The sequence below is a fragment of the Leptinotarsa decemlineata genome, unplaced genomic scaffold, assembly GCF_025532065.1.
Source record: "Leptinotarsa decemlineata unplaced genomic scaffold, Ldec_3_MD MMD2_tig00001064_RagTag_RagTag, whole genome shotgun sequence".
In the NCBI taxonomy this organism is placed as follows: domain Eukaryota; kingdom Metazoa; phylum Arthropoda; class Insecta; order Coleoptera; family Chrysomelidae; genus Leptinotarsa; species Leptinotarsa decemlineata.
In genome coordinates this window covers 14,542,177-14,562,020 of record NW_027412558.1, presented here as the reverse complement: position 1 = coordinate 14,562,020, position 19,844 = coordinate 14,542,177, and the positions used below count along the sequence as shown (strand labels likewise).

At 35.6% G+C, this 19,844-nt stretch overlaps 1 protein-coding gene across 22 annotated transcripts in view; it reads right to left on the bottom strand.

The window, feature by feature from the left end:
• The window catches only part of Tlk (Tousled-like kinase), a 298,447-nt gene that overhangs the window by 103,838 nt on the left and 174,765 nt on the right, over positions 1 to 19,844 (bottom strand). Inside the window, exon 1 of one of the 22 annotated variants that reach the window (XM_074175747.1) lies at positions 13,013 to 13,123. The exons of 16 other annotated variants lie outside the window; for them this stretch is intronic. In XM_074175747.1, the coding sequence (XP_074031848.1) occupies positions 13,013 to 13,030 (18 nt within the window). In that variant the 5' untranslated portion in view covers positions 13,031 to 13,123. Of the gene's footprint in view, positions 1 to 4,765; positions 4,791 to 5,197; positions 5,221 to 12,991; positions 13,124 to 19,844 lie in introns of those variants that run through there. 5 more of the 22 variants (XM_074175742.1, XM_074175744.1, XM_023157828.2 and 2 more) reach the window with 5 other exon arrangements.

Genomic DNA, 19,844 nt, shown 5'->3' with positions numbered 1-19,844 from the left:
CTCGAAAATAACCTTATCATTCCACCTTTACAATCTGTGAATATGTATGTCTTCACCCGCTATTCGGAAACTCCTACTGAAAATTATAGATGGAAAATCAATACTCTCCAGCTCCCAACGACATCATTGCGAAATATAGAGTTTTCTTTGAAAGGAGAATAAGAGATATCGATTGATGCATGCGCTGAAACCAAAACCGGAATCGTTGATGAGTCATCAAATGATTAAGGCATACCACAATTCTTGTGGTTAGTCTGAGAAGTCAGTTCATTCATAAAAATCCAAACATTCATAAACATAATGACAATATTTTTTGGTAGAAGGAGTCATGAAAAAAGTTCAATGCATGAAAAACATGTCTTGTCATCAGTTACACTACTTAAAATCACTAATTGTTTCTATTTCCATTCTTGATATCTAATAATCTGCTGATGAAGTAGCAACATAAATTATACAAATATGAATGAATATCTGATCTACCATATTTCTTCAGGGAAAATACTTTTCTGCACATATAATTCAACCGTAGACAAAGAAAATTATAAAAATAACTGTTATCTATTAAGGAGGAATCCTACAAGAGAAATATTTGCAGTAACTTTTTCAAACAGATTCGACCTTGAAAACTGTACTGTTTATTTTATCGATGATTAAAACCTTGTACCAGATGTATATTAAAGTCCTAATAAATTAATCCAATATTTTGGGACAAATTAATTGAATCACATAATTTTCGAATCGAGTTTCATAATCTTTTCTCTGAAATTACAATGTTGCCATCCATAATAATGAGCTACCGTGCAACAAAACGCGTCTCAAATGAAATTTATTGTGAAAATTCTATAAAAATGTCTATAATTATCATCATGGATAGTGTTATTAATTTTCATTAAGTAACGGGTCAAAGTATACATAATTATAATTTTGGTCTAATGGAACTGAACATGTAATTTACATACCACTGATGACGTCTGCCACAGTAGCTGACGAAACGTCTCATATAACTGTAGATAAATTATGTACAAGAAGAAATTGTCTATATCATTTCAAAGTTTCCTGTACAACAAAAAAGTATGACTTTTTTTCCTTGCTCCAAGATCATTTATCTCCCACACCTTCGAAAACGTGAGTTTGTTCGGTTTCTTCACTTAGTGTTGAGCCAAAATATAGTTCAAAAGCTTGTACTCTGGATAGCCCACTATTGATGAACGATGAGAAGAAATAACAAAAACGTTTGGTTGAGTTGAATTAGTTAGTCGACACAATGTCATTTGAAGAATTTGATCAATGTGTGGTAACTAAAGAACAATACAAAATGTTACTGTGGTTCTGTATTGACAGCTCGTTTTATTAATGAAAAATGTATCTTGGAAATAATCAAGTTCACTTTGTTGTCGAAACTTCAGACCTATGTATTGTTTGTGAAAGTGTCTACTAACTAGCATAATCAATCATAAAAACATTCTCAAACGACAACAGATAATCTATCTAGTATAGTTCAAATAAACAATATAGTGCCTACCTTCCAACAGCTACCCTTTAATAATATAGTTAGGGAGCTAACTAATTTCGTTATTCAATAATTATTTATGATTATATAAGAATCACAATAACTATATAATATATTCTCTGGTTCACTAACACTATCGTCATTTGAATCATAATGAATTTATTTCCACCATTAATATCGAAGTGTCCAATCTCCATATAGTCTTTTTCAACTAAAATTACTTTTTTAATCCTTTTCTGCCAGTCTTCTTTGGTAATATTAGATATTCTTTAATTAGCTCCATTACCTTCTTATCAAATTTTGAAAAATTATTTTTACGCCTGATGCTTTGTTCCAATTTTCCCCAAATCAACATGATGGGATTGAAAACACAAAAATAGGAGGGAAGTCTCAGTATGGTTGTCCATACTTTTCAGCAATACTCTCGAGGCCAAACACTTTTTCAAATGCTCTTGTCTGTAAAACTTCAAGTAGTTGGTTTTTGGTATCAAATTGTTTGGTACAAATTGTTATCCATTAAAAAACTTTGTATTTCATCTTTCCTCGAATTTTTATTCGGTACTTTGATGAGCTGTCGCGAATGATAGGAATCGTTGTCAAAAACTATTACAATATTCGCATCCAAATTTGGGATCAATGTGTTTTCAAACCATTCCTCGAAAACATTAGCTTCCATGTTCTTATGATAGTCAACGTTACAGTCCACAAGTTTTTTCCACATAATTTCAAAGAATTCGGAACCCATCCTTTACTTCCTCCGCAATGCACAATGATTAGACGCGATCCTTTGTTTGCAGGCATGTTAGGCGATCCCATTCTCGAACCATCAGTCCACCCTTTCGTAACTATGTCGTGAGTGTCATACCAAGTTTCGTTCAAATAGAAAATTTGTCGTTGTTCTTGTCTATATTTAGTTATTTGTTCTAAGTATTTGTTGCGCAATTCCACTATTCTTCTGCTTTCCATAACTGCTTGACGTTTGTTTATTATTTTAAATCTAAATCCTAGTTTCTTCATCCAATTCTGAAGAGTTTATTCACACCAGCTCACGTTATGGCCGGAAGTATTCAATTTCTTCCTTATGATTTCAGTTGTAGGAATCTCATTGCTTTCGTAACAGTCGTATATTGGTTTTTTCAATGATTTTATTAGATGAACATCCAAAGGTTTTGGTAATCTTGTATCACATCGCGTCTTGCGTTCATAGGGTTTGTTTTTGACTATTTTACGTACAGTTGAGAAAGGATTTTCGGTCAAATCTGATGTCGCTTGTATTAGTTTGTTTCCCTCGAAATCAAACTTGATATGTAGATTCTCATATACAATGAAACATACTCTTAGTGTTTCAATATTCAAATTCATCCAAATCTTATTCACTGGTATATCTTCTTCGCATTGTTCACCATCGCTATTGGAATCACTACACTGGAAAGAGTCTACGTTGTTATCACACTCGTTATTACTACTCGTATTAGTACTTGTCCAAGGATGTCCCATTTTGAACAGATAACAAAAATTTCAAGTAATTATAACTGCACCAATATCGAATTTCAACACTCAAATCGCGAACACTTCCCGAACTGAACACAACTGCGATAACTATCCACGCTATCAATTTAATTTTATGACTCTTCAGCCAATCACAAAACTCCGTTAGTAAAAATTATCCAATACGAACCGCTAATCCTACAGTCCACGTTGACTAGTTCCTGGCCGGTTCATTTCTATGTATTGGTTTTTTTGGTCTTTGAGAGTGCCGACAACTTTAAGTATGCGCATTATCGTTTACTTCGACTATACCTAATGTTTTGAGAGATCAGTGGAATCCTTACATGTTGCCTTGTTTTTTCAATTGATGCAGAAATACTCATAGTTATCAACATGTTCAAGGTAATCTTGCAATAATAAATGAAATGAAAATCGAATTAAGAAGACTGTACGAACTGAAGGGAAAATAAATAAGAAAAGATAAAGGCTTAAATGATACAAAAAAAATATTTTTTGAAATAAACATTAGTGAATAAGGCGATACTGATTTATATAAACGAATTATTTGTCGTTATCAGGGCTGGATTTAGGGGAGGACAGGCGGAGCTACTGCCTTGGAGCCTCCACAGGAGAGGGGCACCCACAAAAGAAATATCCAACAGCAATTCTTACATTGTTTCTCCCATTTTTGCATTTTCACTAAGAATACTTGCACAAACATAATAAGATTGTTTTCGATATGTCAGAAAGCCCTGACTGCAAGTTTCCAAGTGAGAAGTAAGGTTGACCCTGCAGGTTATCCTTCGAGCTCACAATTTTAAAAATTATTTGACGAAATCACTAGAATGGATATTTTTCAAGGACAAAAAATAATGGTCTCCACTCCTTCGTTTCCCTAGGGCCTCCAGACTTCCAAATCCCGCCCTGGTTGTTGAGAATATTTAAAAATCGAAGGGGAACTGATGATGTTGCCTGAGAATACTTTTCAAATGCCTTGGTACTTCTTGAACAATACAAATAGAAAGCAGAGGGGCATTTTCCGGACCGAATATTGTCTAAGAAGATAGTGGGTTTCCACATAGAACAAGGTAACTCAAAACCATTTTATATCCGATAGATTGCTAATAGAGATTCGAAAAAGCTACTCAGTGATTTTCAAGAGAAATTAATTTTTTATCATCCTTCCAGAACTCTTAGAACATCCAACGTATCAGATAAAACACCACAGCTCTTTTTACATCAAAACACAATGGCTACCTTGGTACAGACAGTTGTATGAGCATTCTACCAAACAAATTATGGGCATACTACTAAAAGCCTCTACGACACTACGACGTGGAAATATATCGAGGAATTAGAAAAATCGGATATGCACGAAGTTGGACACGAAAGTTGTTTCGCAAGGCATCCGAGCACCTCTCGGGCAATTCCCCTTCCCGCTCCCCCCTCGCCCGCGAGCATTACGAACGTATATGTTTGTTCAATGCGGCCAAGTTAGCATCTCACTCCAATCTATTGTGATAATGAAATGTCACAAAAGTCGGTTTTACACGAGGATAACGATTTTGAGGCGAACCAATGTCAACATTATTAAACATAATCTTTATATTGTACGACGTAAAAACATTCACCGCTGGGGAAACGATTTATTTATAAATATTCAGCTGTGGCGATATCACAATGTGTTTGTTACCTACTTTCCGTTGCGATGTTATACGATGTAATTTCACATTTCACTTGCTCTTCACCGGCATGCCAAGTACCTACCATCTCGGAGGAATTCGTTCACGAAGATACAGTTTCAAACACTCACTTCACTATTTGAAAGGCTACAACCCACTCGCGTTTAGGACGTAACAGCAATTTACGAATATAACAACACGTCTGTTGATTTGACATTGACGACTGCGGAAATTTTTTGCTATACTTGAACTCATCGTAATTCATGTAAATTTGAACCTTGACTAGATTATCATAAAACTACTCTAAATTGCCGAAATTATCCGAACGACACCGGTGACTTCTGGTCAAAGGATTCGTTTGCGAGTTATGAAATCTTCAAAGACCGAAAATCCATTATTCAAAGATTCGGAAGCGCCGAACACTCAGGTAAACGACAAATTGAATCGTGAAATAAAAGACCCGAGTCGAGAGAGCAGGTAAAAAAATTATGAAGTTTTTTTAAACGAGTGTACCTACCTCAAACTAGAATACCCAGCTGTTCAACAACCAACAATTTTAACCTCATTTAACGTAACTCTTGGTCTGACTGAAATTTCTCGGGTGAATATTCGAATGAACACGTCATCATCATAAACCACAATTAGCGTAGAACAAAGTTAACTGCATATTTATAATCTAAATTTTGTTCTGATGTGATTCGAGCTTTGTTTACGAATGAATATTGATTTAGAGAACCAATATTCGAAGTGATGGGACGGGGTAGCTTGCCATGCGTGTCATCCAAAATGAAGCATCCAGAATAGGTGTCGTAGTTGATAATATTCTTGCAGAGACATGAATTTTGCAAACAAATGACAATCGAATTTTTGGAGTAATTCTATGCCAGAAGTTCTAGATTTACCTTTTATTTTTTAAATAATTTGGATTTATTAGTACTCTCTAGGTAAGAGCAGATTGAGAGGTTAAGAGCAGATAGTTGTTGGTTCACAGATGGATCAAAATCACCTTTCCGTTCTGGTGCAGGTGCATCGCTTTAGGCTTTGCCAAACAAAGATTGAACACCTGGATGACAAGAAGATTTATGGACTCCTGGCAGAATCTTCCAGAATTGGCTCACTCCAAGGCGTTGATTCACCCTTTACTTTACTACGATGTCTAACAGGCCTTCTTACAGGTGACTGCCATTTGAATCATCATATGTAGAGACTCGGACTGTCGGAAGACAGTGTATGTCGCTTCTGTTTGAAAAATGATGAAACAGTAGGGCACATAATTTGTGCCTGCCCCGTTGGGGTCCCAATCAGGTATTTAGAGTTCGGCAGAGCCGAAAGACCTGACCTGAAAGACCACTCATCATACAAACTAATAAGCTTCGTTAAGAAGCTAAGTTTATTTGGTCGAGTGTGAATAGGTACGAGCCACGATACACCCTTGCGGGTTGCGGTAGAGGGTTGAATATACCCACTCACCTAACCCTCAAAGTATCATTTATATTGGAAACTGGAAGGGAATTTATTCTACTAAATATCACTCCGATGGATGACCTCAGCCAGACTAACACCCATGCACGAGGGTGGTCTATTAGGACCAACTCAAATGTAACAAATATTCACCCCAAATTTTTGGATATTTTCAAAAAGTTGTCTCCGTAAGTTGATTTAAGGTATTTTCAATAACTTGACGAATCAATATATTTACTTTTGATAATAAACACAAAAAAAACTGACAAATGCAAAAACCATGCTTTTTTGGCTTTATTGTTAGAATAATCCATTATAAAAAGAAGCAATGAATACAGAGATTGAATAATTCGTCAATTGGAGAAATAAAAGAACTGAAGAAACTGCATTGACGTGAATTGACAATACCGGACTCAGGACCGGTGCTGAACACATTATCTACAACTCAATATTATGTGACTCATACAGAGCCAAGCTTTACAAAATTTACAAAAATAACGAGTTTTTTCTTGCAATACTTGCAGTGCCCTCTTTTTTTGGGTGGAGGGTCAGGTTTTTCTTCACTGTCGATTCCAGTATGTTTAGCTATTGCATTTCGAATGTAGGAATGTAAACCTGACATAGTAGCTCTGGACTGCATATGGTCTTTTATTAACTCCAAACCAAAATTCTTGATAAATAATCTTCTCTGTTTACTATGATTCTGATTCGGGTCGTTGTGCCTGGTAATTATGAATGTATTTATGCTAGCAATATTCAAAATACCGTAAAACACAACTAAAGGCCATCGTTTCGTATTCCTTGCGACATTATAACTGGAGCTCATTTTATCCACAATATCGACTCCACATGCAGTAGTATTATAAAAAATAACTTCTGGTTTACCAGTTATTGGACGACTGTATCACTCTTGTGGCACGAAGATATCATCAGCACATTCTTTATCTTTCTGGGCACATAAGAAGATGCCATCATATGAACACCAAACCCAAAAATGGAGGAGCCTACAGGACGCTCTTTAGTATGTGTTAAAATTTGCGGCAGTTATCTTTTGTTGCTTTTTATTGTACTCACGATGGTGTGTCTACATTCTGTCTTCAATTTTTGACGCGATCGCAACTGACAAACCAGCGATCCATAGCAATATTTCTCCAAACATCAAACCGGGGATCTACCTAGATTGCACTGTCATCTGCTAACAATTATTCTTATAAAATAACAACCTCCTACAAACTATTTCCGTTCGCCGCCAGATGACATCATTCAAATGAAATTAAATATGCGGTCGACGGTGGTTTATTGGGACAAAGGTATGAAATCCAAACATGCAAAAAAAATATTATGGTAAAATAAAGTATAAACTGCACCTTTTTGAATACTTGACAGATACATAAGATGGCAGATCTAGATAAAAATTATTTCAAACATACCAAGGTTTATTGTATTTTGCCGAAACTAATAGACCACCGTCGTGCATCGGAGTGATATACGCTGCAAATATTTACCTAACGTTGTAGAATGTAGCCATAACTTTTGGGATTTGTTTTGGTATCTATTCTAGAAAATTTTCTTTTAAGATCGCGTAAATACTTGGAAACAAAAATGAACAGCAACAAGCAAACTATCTTTTGTTTGAACACCCTATCCGTACCAGAGAAACAACTGCAATGACATCAAAGAAATTTCATGACGTTACAATAAAGTGAAATAAGAAATTGGAACAAGATAAAAACTTGGCTTTCACGCTAGGAGTCACGATTGAAGAGAACAAAATCCGGGTTGGTAGGCCATGGTCTGAAGTACCAATTGTTTCGTCTATTACTGCGGCAAACATCGTTACTTTCCTTACCGCCATCAATATAATTGATGAACTTTTTTTTTATTAACGAAACTAGTCTTCGGTTGAACATTTCTTGTTGTTTCTTTCGAATATCAGTATCACTACAGAATTTGTGTTGTTAATTAATTGGTGTGTTCAAGGTGTTATCACTGAATATTGATATCCGAATTTGCTGATGCGACCCCTGGAATCTTTTTCATTTTTTATCAGGATCTTCTGTACCATTTCTTAAGCTTAATCTCATAGGTTCGCAATTAAGGAGTAGTGTTGTCGCCGAGACAAGAGATTCTCATTCCAGACAGAACGAGACAGGAAGAGTGTTTTCCTTTGATTAATCGCGTCTCAACAACACAAGAAATTGGATCGTCAACACGAGACAAGATAAGACATAATCAACATCTTCTATGCTCACAGGTTACTGGAAATTCTGGAATGAAGAAAGTCAAAAGACGAAACAATATAAGACAAGAGAATGTCTTGTCTCGTCGAGAGACAACTTTCTATCGAGTGTTCTTGTCAAGACAAGAAAGCAATTTTGTCTCGACTAGTTGACACAAGAAGAGACGGCATTTTTTTGTCTTGCCTGGACAAGAGGCAACATTATCAAGATGTGGTCGTTTTTTGGCCTACGAATATCACTGGTCGAAGGTTGGAAATTTCGAAGACTTATTTTCACTAATAAGAGAAACTTGTTCATACCATACCAAGCTTTTATCTGGTATCTCCTAAGCTCTCTTCACTACTTGATTTAATGTTCTAACGGATGTCTTGGGCTCTTTCTTCTACCTCACGACGGATCTTTTGTAATTCACCTTAAACTTCCTTGATCTTACCTCTGGCTTCCTTTGCTCCATCTTGTTTCCACCTTTGTTTCCAAAAGCTCTGCTGGCCTCGGCTTATATGATTTGATTGTAAAAATAACTCTTCCAACTTTTGTAGTAACTAATCCAGATCTTACTCACAAACTCAAGAGGATTAATGGGAACACGAAAAGATCTCAATAATATAATAATTTAATAAAAATGTTGAAACTAGTGCTTGTCTGATCAGATATTTTTTGACCACCGGTAGCAGGATGGGTAACCTGTCATTTCTGCAGGCAATGGCTCTCACAGATTGAGATACTTGAATACTAATCAAAATGCCTGTCGTTTGTGTTTCCGAAGTAACATTCACCAGAAACCGTACACCAGATAGTGAGTAACTTTGGATCAGAAATAGTGTTGATGCTCACATTTATTATTTCATAAATACAGTCTACTTTCTCACTTCAATATTCAAATGTGAACGATATCATGGTCTTTCAAATGGTGGCCGCCAATATTTTTATTTGAAAAAATCAAGCTACTAAAATACTTCATGGCGTAAGAGCCGGGTCAATCCCTCTATGAAATCTTTCATCACTTGGAAGGATCGATTGCAGCTCGAGAAATGGTTCTGAAGCAGATTCTGTGAAACATCTTCTCTTTAATGAATCAGTATTAAGCATTTTATCTTCGTAAGGTGACCAGAGGAATCTTGCAACCTCAGCATATGAATCTTTATAAATATTAAGGGAGGTCAAGATCAACAGAAAGTATTGAGAAATCCATTCAATATTCATGGATCTCTTCCAGAGCATTTTAAGAATGCAGCACATCTCCTTTTTATCGTTCCTGCTGGGTAGCAGTATAATGTAAGATTTTTGATGATTCTTTCTTAACTACCCTTAGCGTAATTTTTTCGTTTTCGTCATAATAAATATTTTATTCAGTTTTAAATGAGTTCTTTCATTATTTGAATGAAAGAGGGTTGGTTGAAACAGCGATAAATCCTTCCGTGATGAACAACTGAGTTGCAACAATACAATGAAACTCTTACATTTCTTCTTCAAACTCCAATCTGAAATATTACTAATATCCTGGTAAACTGGTAAAAAAAGAGTAATATCCTTCCTCGAAAAACAATGTGATAAATTTATTCCAATTTGGCTTTCAGTCTTCAAAAGGTACACAAGACGCCATATTTTCACTCCTGAAAAACCTGTACACCAATCTTAATGACAGAGAATCTGCGGCGGCTATGTTTTGTGACCTAACCAAGGCCTTCGATTGTGTAGACCATATGCTACTTCTTCGCAAGCTAGAAGTTTACGGATTTAGAGGATCTACATTACTTTGGTTTGAGACGTACCTTTCTCATCGGCGGCAGAATGTTCTATTAGATGGGATTTCATCAGAGGAAAGTTTCATTGGCAGTGGGGTTCCACAAGGTTCCATTTTGGGACTGGTGTTGTTTCTCATTTATGGCAATGACTTAGTCCATGTTGACATAAGTGGTAAATTCACATGTTTCGCTGACGACACCACTATCCTCTAGCATAGCAATACCACCTCAAATTTACTTGATCAAATCATCGTCGACATATGACGGGTTAAAGAGTGGTGTGATTCCAATCTTTTATCATTCAACATCGATAAAACAAATATGGTCACGTTTAGATGTAACAAAGGGGAAGTACACTTGGAAAATGTAAAAATTGAAAATTTGGAGAAAAACAAATTTTTAGGGCTCTTCATTGATGAAAATCTAAAATTTGATTCCCATGTCGACTACTTATGTAAAAAACTAGCAGCAGGATGTCATGTAGTGAGAGTTGTTGCAAGAGAGTTAGACACTACTATCACAAGATCAGTTTATTTTGCACAAATTGAGTCCTATTTACGTTATGGCATTTGTTTCTGGGGAAATTGTGCAAAATTTCGTTTCAATATGGTATTCTCTCTACAAAAAAGATCCATCAGATATTTATGCAAGGCTAGCTACAGGGATTCATGCCGCCCATTATTTGTGAAGCAAAAAATTCTGACCTTAGTATGTCTTTTTTATTTTGGAAACAGTGTGTCTTATCCACAAAAAATATAAAAATCAATTTAGTAACACCTCAACTTATAGTACACGTCAGTCTCACTCCGTTTCTCTTCCCACACCTTCTCTAGCCCTCACACAAAATTCTATTATTTTCAATAGCAAGAAGGTATTTAACCACCTCCCCATTAATTTAAGGCGAATATATAATGAAAAGCCATTCAGAAAGAAAGTAAAAGAATTCCTTGTTGGGAGGCCCTATTATACCAAGGCTCTATCGAGTAATTGGCATGTAGCTTTGTGTAAACAAGTATTGAAACCAACACGAAATGGCTATCAATGTTTATTATGTAGCATTATATATTTACATTTACCTAATATTCATAAATTCATGTACTTATATTTGTATCTGTTCAACTGGGCTTAATATTGTTCGGTCCATATACTCTGCTCTTGTCTCTAAGCATTATTTTATAGTTTATATTTGTTAATTGTCTCATATATATGTTTTACTTTACTAGACTTTGCCAATAAGATGTTCAGATATTGGGTAATAAAGCATATTTTGATTGATTGATTGATCCTTTTGCAGATATGTGCAGTCTCGGACTGTTTGGACTGATTTGAAGAGGTTTAAAATCATCAGCAAAAAAAGACAATCTATATATTTCAGAACTGACAGTAAATCATTGATGAAAATAATGAACAGAAGTGGACCTAGATTCGATCCTTGTGGTACACCTGACCTAGCTGGAAATTTATCTGAAATTTTTCAGTTATGTTTAACAATGAAAAACCGATTTTGAAGATAATTCTCTGTTAGTTTCAATAATTTTTTATTTCATATTTACTCAATCAACTATTATGAAATTTGTTTTCAGATTTTTTATAATTTACTTGGTTTCCACGATATAGCCATTGTAAGTACATACATACATATAGATGGAGCTGAAGAAGTTTTACTTCAGTCGTGTGGTTCGAAGCAAACTCGCTTTTTTTAATTAGAAATATTTGCGGCCACATTTTGACTGGCACTCTGTCGTAAATGTATTCTCCTATTCACAAATGTATGTAAAAATCTGAGTTTGGTTAACTACGCTATGGACGTAGTGATTCTGCAGCGGGATCCTAGACTAACCCTTTTCAATACTGGATATGGTATTGAATGACTTTGAATTATTTTATGTAATGTTATAATGAGTGGAAAAATACCAATTACAAAAAATGGTTCAGATGTGACACACATTGTGTTTATTACTGAAATAGAATAATTGAAATAAAATGAATGCATTTCATTCAGATTATGTTATTTTACAATTGGAAAAGTTTTGGAAGATCAACAATTTCAGTGATTAGTTGAAAGGAGTTTATCTTTTGTAATAACTTAGTAATATACTTGAAGAAGTTGGAATTGTTTATGACTGATACTTAGATTATATATTCGTTCAAAAATATTGTATTATATAAAGGAGGGATTTGGAAAAATACTTACAATTCCAAATATTCCAATTCGAAACTCTTGACTCCTCGAAAAGTAATGATATTAAATCCAATAGCCTCTCTCGTTTAATCTTATTGGTAGAAGCAAATTTTTCTTCTTTTATATACTTAATGTTTTGATCTATGGATGAGAAAATGTATAGAATATCTATTCCGTCATAATGACAATTGGGAGAACGGATTGTGTCTTTCATTCGATTAGATCTAAATCAAGCTCATGTATATTCATTTCGATAAAGTAGCGATAATACAAACTAGGTTTTCTATTTTGTGCTCATTCTGTATAGTGTTGTTATGCTTCTTTAGCGTTTTCGCCCGTTTTTATATCTGACGATTCTGAATTTGAAATTTTTCTTTATTGCTGCCGTTTTATCATTTGATATTTCACTTGCTTGTTGATCTTCTGAAGAAATGACACAATATGTTTTTATAACAATATGATTATCTACGGTTTCTTTTATACGTTTTGTTACGGTGATGGACTTTACAAAGTTGTAATTTTTGATAGTATATGTTATGAAGGATCGATTAATGAAATAGTTCTGATGAACTTTGCTGATCCAGCAAATATTGGTTTTGCTTCCATACCTTACATTTGTTCAATTAGCGACTTCTATGCCGGTCATTATGACAATATGTGCAACCCCCATTACAAATACGTACTGCTGAGTGAATCCAACTCACCAAAAAGTACACCAACATATCTTCGAAAGCCGCACAGAAATGTTGTAGCAATTTCTCTACGAACCGAACTATCGGACGTCATCACCAAACACAACACAACCCAACAAAATAAGCTCTGACCCCTAGACTTAGACTTGAACAAATCTCCGCGTGGCGCAGTCGAGAGCACTTGAAATCAACACTTTCCGACGTGACTGTACCTTACATTCGCATTGCACGAAGGTGCAACGACACCGTTTCTTTCGGTGCCCATCTTCATCGTCTACGAGCCAGAACGAGACGGAACTACATTTTGCGAAATGAAGAGTTCCGAACAGCGATAATAGTACAATCAATAAGTGCTCAAAAGAAGGGCGTAGAATGCATGAAATATGCGGCAGTTTTCAAACATACTGAAAGTATATTTATAAGTATGTAAGAACGGCTGAAAGAACTGATGTGTCTCAGAAAATGACTGAGTAAATATTCGTTTTGAGGGCACCCGGCGATTTTGAAGAAAATTTTGAGTGTACTTATTTATTTTGATGTGTAGATGACGAATCCGAAAGAAAAAAGCGGTGCTCTCCCTTATTTACAAAGTTACGGCCCTTCAAAGTTCAGATAAGGGCAACTTTTCAACATTCTTTTTCACAAGATAAACTATTTTAAAACACAAGCATTTATTCACTAGGTCACCTTTAGACCTCATTCCTCCTTAAATGACACTTTTCAATTCAACAATCAACATTTTTTCAATAATAATGTTAAAAAATGTACGGAGCTGCTTTTTGGTTATATATCTCTTATTTTACGTTTTTAAGGTTAATGACATAGTTGGTACGACTGATGCAAGCATTTGTTTCCAATTAAGTTTTTTATAATGAAAATGTTGATTGTTGAATTGAAAAGTGACAATTAAGAAGGAATAAGGTGTAAAGATGACCGAGTGAATAAATGCTTGTATTTTTGAATAGTTTATCTTGTGAAAAAGAAGGCTGAAAAGTTGCCCTTTTCTGAACTTTGAAGGGTCGTAACTTTGTAAATAAGGGAGAGCGCCGCTTTTTTCTTTCGGATTCGTAATCTACGCATCAAAATACGTAAGTACACTCAATTTTTTTCAAAATCGTCGGGTGCCCTCAAAATAATATTTACCAATAACTGATGAGGTTATAATTCCAGATTTTGTGTGAAGTCCCCAACAAACAGACCTTTGCCCATTTCTTACTTCACATAATCTCCTAAATATTTCAACAAATTCATCTACTTTATCTTCTGAAAACGCCAACTTGGATGGAGAAAAGCGCATCGAAAAGAGGGTTGCAGTTCTGGTGTTCGGAAACAGTGCTCATTTTGGATTTATTAGGTTGTTTCAAAAGTATTGTCCTTTTTAATGTTAGGTATTTTTGTTACTCCATATCTCAATAAATACGTTTTATACTGTTTCGTGGAATATACTGATCGATAGAGAATTTGTACTCTATAAGTCTATGCTGTTCATTTGTTCCCAATTTAATTTTTTCGCTCCTTTTCAGGTTATTACTATATGAGGTCGTTGACAAGCTTATTTCTACGAATTCAAATTGTTTCAGAGTGCTGCCGAAACAGACCGAAAAATTAACTAGTCATTTGGCAATGAAAGTGTTAATTAACGAACTGTTCGACGTCGTCACATGTCTTGTTTGCAATCTTTAACTTAGAATAAAGCTAAAAAGTTGGGAATATAATAGACAATTTTAAACATTTTTATTAATCAGAGACTAGATGGAAATTGTTGAAAATAGTTTACAATACCTTTACAATATCGCTCTAATTGCACACAAAATTCGTACCGTTTAGAACCCTTGTTTACATTTTACGAATAATTTCCCTCCCTAACACAGACCCTTGTTTGCGCAGCATGCTGATCTCGCACCGTCCATGTCTCATTAAGTGTACTGCACTTGTATTCTCAATGCTGAGACATTAAAGTTCAAGGTGACTTCATTATCCGTATTTGCCGAAGTGCTTGTAGTTGGCGTACTATAATTTCATATATACTTCTTCTACTTTATTTTCATAATTATTAAAAATTCAACATTTCGAAATACAAGTAACAATGACAACTTTTTTCAATGGTTTGATCAAGATCTTCCAAACATTGAGAAAATTGTGTCAATCATGACTAAGAAAATAGTGGCTGATACATACAATCTTATGTTATGCAGTGACAAAAATGGAAAACCAGCCATGCACATATAAAAATAACACGTCAAGATCACCCGTTTTCTATTTCCAAGAAATTCGAAATAGAGAGGAATTGAAGAATTCTTTGTAATATGAATAGGCTTCCTATCCACTGGCGTTCTCCGACAGAAATAGAATAAAAAGCTGCAAAAATTTGGCCTCATTATTAACAATGAGGTTATGTAATCGTTTTTGATGGATACACAGATACAACAGAGTCGTTGATATCGTCTCAGATGTAAGGATATCAGATATCAGGTTGGAAAGTAGAATGAATGTCAAGCAAAAAGATATCTTTTCCAAGTTTCATAATAAGAATCAGCTGATGACGCAGCTACAGGAAAATGGATGCTGATGCTGACGTTGATATTGAAGAAATAGCTAAAAATAGACCGCAAAAATCCATCGGTAGCTGTTACTCGAAAGGACATTGACTTGGCTCATGAAGTCTGAAAAAGAAAATGCAAAAAGTATTGTATATCTCTCAAAACGGCTGTCACAGAAGTTGAAGTTGAAAAACAGGGCCCAATTGTTATTCATACAGGCATTCACAGGTTGCCACTCAACATCCATAGCGTATCAGAAAAGTAAAATGGATTTTGTTAAAATTCACCCCAGCAGACGCAAAAGATAAGGAAGGCCAGCATGGGAAAGTCAGTAATCGTAAGAGAACCAAAGACAAACAAAGTCGTTCAGATTAGGAAAAAAGTACCCATTTTAGAACTTGACGTCTCAAAATTTAGAAAATACCGATTACAACAATGGGACAACAGTGACAGTGTCACCAAAAGGGGTTGATACCTTTTCCGTCGATTTAAAATTGGTCATGGTTTCTCGAACACAAGAAGTCGGATTGAAAATATGTAAACGCTATTTTCGAATACGGCACTGCTGAACTCTAAAAACCTGATTCGGTGCCCGGCGGGACAGGCACGAAGTATGTGTTCTGCTGTTTCATCATTTTCCAAGCAGAGGCGACACACAGTGTCTTCCGACAGTCCGCGTCTCTGCATATGATGATTCAAATGACAGTGACCTGTAAAAAGGCCTGTTAGACATCGTAGTTCATCCCTACTGTAGTTCAACAACTGTTTGGTATCAAGCTTCGAAGGGTGAATAAACGCCTTGGAGTGAGCCAATCCTGGAAGATTCTGCCACAACAGACAGGTTCTGGTCCGATGAAGCTGCTTGTAGCACCCTTCTTCGAGGAGAGTCGTTTTTAGCAATTTGCTACCAATTTAGACGTTGCTCGGTAGGAGCCAAGAGCTTCCGCTTGACTGTCCGAGAATATGTTTATTGACTTGTGTATTTGCCATACTAACCAGTATGGAATTTATGGAAGTGGAATTTAATGCTCTACAAGTTTATTCATGACATTTTTTCTCAGACTCGTTTTCAGAAGGAACTAAAAACAATTGTTTAACAATATCTTTCTTAATAATTTATACTAAGGAAACCTTTGGATGTATGGCTGAAGTGTACAGAAACGATTTTGTAGGAATTACCTTCCATTTCCAGCCAGAACATATTTTTCTATAGACCACCGTTTCCGATATATAATTGAACAACCCAAAAAATGGTTTTTCTACCCCCAACCATTGAATGCTCACCTCCCAGGAGCGGAAACTTTTAGAATGTTTACCTACCAACTACTTCTAATAAAGATCTGAAGTCAAAAACGCTCTTATTTTTCATTCACTCTACACCTTTCCTTTGAGCACTCATTGACTGGACTATCAGCGAAATTTGAACGAGCGATAATGCTCGAAAGAGGAAAAATTCACCGGATCGGAGGATCGTAGATGGGGAGAGAAAAAAAAGGCAAATACGTTTTCCGAGCTTTTGCGACCGGTTTACACGATACAAAAATGCGATGAGCCGGCTCTCTCGCTAAACGGAGCATTTGTCGATTAATGTAGAGAATAAAAAGCGATGATGGACTTGCCTCACCGCCTGGTCAGTGCAAATACCGCAAATGATGTGGATATTTGGTATGTACGGTTCAGAAGGTTCGTTAGGTCTGCTATATGGTGCGAAAGGAAAAAAACCAGCTCAGAGAAGAGCTGTAGCAAGCCTATGGATATATATGTCATTAATCTGTAGGTACTTTGGTGTACAACTCCATGTTTTCAAAAGATACAACCGCAAGAATTACATTTGTTTGAATTCATTGTTGGATTTTGCTCAGTAGTTTGTCGTCTTCGTATAACTCGTATACATGTTTTTCTTAACTATATGGAAAAGATGGAGCAGATCAACTTAATGGTTTGAATCAATAAGCTACAGGGTCCTCCAACAGGGATTTCCGAACTTTGACAATTGATAACGGTCTATAGATCCTGTTGAAGCTACATCTGTCAAATTGGTTTTCATTTATTCAGTCTGTTTTGCCAAATCACCATAGACGGATAGAACATTCAACAACACGTGCAAGTAATGAAATTGTTTTATCAAAATGAGTGTTCTGTTCGGGCAACGTACCGCGGGCTTCGCCTATTTTACGGTCTTCCTACCGAGATGATTATTCGTAATGAATTTGAATCTACTGGTTCAGTTAACGATCAACCAGCACCCATACGTCGACGAAACGCAATATCTGCCGAAAACATCGCCGCTGTCTGTGAGAGTGTGCAAGAGAATTGAAGGCAGTCGATTTCGTCCACAAGAACTTGGTCTTTCGCAGATCACAACTTGGCAAATTTTGCGTCGTCACTTGGGCCCTCACCCGTACAAAATTCAACTGACCCAGGATCTGAAGGTAATCGATGTGTATGTAATCGCTGAATGGTAAACTGACATCAACAAATAATCTTCAGCGATAAGGCCCATTTCTGGATGAATGGGTACGTGAACAAACAAAATTGTCGAATTTGTGACGATTCAAATCCACATGAGATTCAAGAGCATCTAATACATCCCGAAAAAGTAACTGTTTGGTGTAGATTTTAGGCTGGCGACGTCATCGGTCCATATTGGCCATGTCATTACTGTCAACGGCGAACACTATAGGTTGATGATTACCAACTTCTTTTGGCCTGAATTGGATGATCTGGATACCAACGACATGACGGTACTACGTGCCACGTAACTCATGCCACATTGGATATTCTGCACGAACGATTTGAGTGGTGATGTGAATTGGCCATCGAGATCGTGCGATTTGATCCCGTTAGACTTTTTTGTGAGGTTTTTTCAAGTCGCAGGTGTATGCGAATAAGCCACAAACCACAGCGGTTCTCAAAGCAAACGTAACCCATGTCATCGGTCAAATTCAGCATGATTTATGCGATAAGTCATAGAAAATTGGACGTTTGAGATGCGCTCCACACAGAAAAGCCGCGGCGGACATTTGAACGATGTTATATTCCACACACTCTGTTTTATTCAAATTTCAGGATATGAAGCGCTTAATAAAAGACCCATTACTTGCATGTCGTGCCACTTCCGTTCAAATGCCAATACAATAAAATACTTCCATCTGCCGTTACAACGACCGTTCATTAGTTTCTTCCAAATAAAGATTTGTCTGAATCTAAATTGATAAAAATGTTTTTTGCGCGTTTGTTCCTTAGTAATGGATAAACACAAAAACTACTCAACCTGTTAAAAAAATTCTTTCACCTGCAGGAATCTACATTATCAACGAATAACGGGCTATATTTTAGTTTTCAAAATCAGATATTTTTACGAAAATTGGAAAAATATAAGCAAAGGTATTACAAATTTGCTCACAAAAGTCTTCATTTGGCCTAGGTTAGTACATTTTGAAACTTTTACTTATATCTCCTTCAAATGAAGTCTACTTCATTTCCTGAAGATGCTAGATGAGAGTGCTGGATTTTTGGTGTTTAGGAACATTGCTTATTTTGCATTCATTGGTTGAAGTTCATATATGTTGCCCTTTTTCATAAACGATGTTTTTTTCCTAAACCCGGTAGTACTTACTGTACCATACAAGTATTAGTAAAGTATTTCTATAATGGGTATCTTCATGAAAACCACAAAGCTACTAAAAAACTACTCCAATAACTGAAAACCACCTAAAAAAATAATGAAACTTCCCAACACAATACAATTAGTACAACACTAAGAAGGAATGTCATAATCTTATCTAGTGTTGCCATAACCGTGTATATTTTATTTTTCTCCCATAGATAATATTTGCGTTAGCATTTCATTGTTCTTAACTATTTGATACAATTTCCCGAAAAATCATCATGGATATGATGAGATGGAATAACTATTTTTTCAGTTCTTTCATCTTCTCACCACTGGTATTTAGGTTAGAATATTGCAATGAAATAGAAATATACATAATTTATTTGAAGTAAAAGGAAAATCATCTTTTCCGAAGGGTTTGCTGCAACACATAATTTGTTGATTGCTTATCGATTTCTACGTATACTTTTCCATTTCTCTGGTAGTTCGGAACTTCGGGAAAACTTGAATGGTCACATTTTTGATACATAATTATCTCACTGAATTAAACTTTTGAATTTACTAGTTACTAAGCAAAAGAACTTACTTTTCTGTGAACAATACAGATAAAAATAAATATTTGAAAAGAAAATTTAGAATACGTCTAAAGAAATGAAAAAAGCAAAGAGCTACAAAAAAAACTCTTTATGAA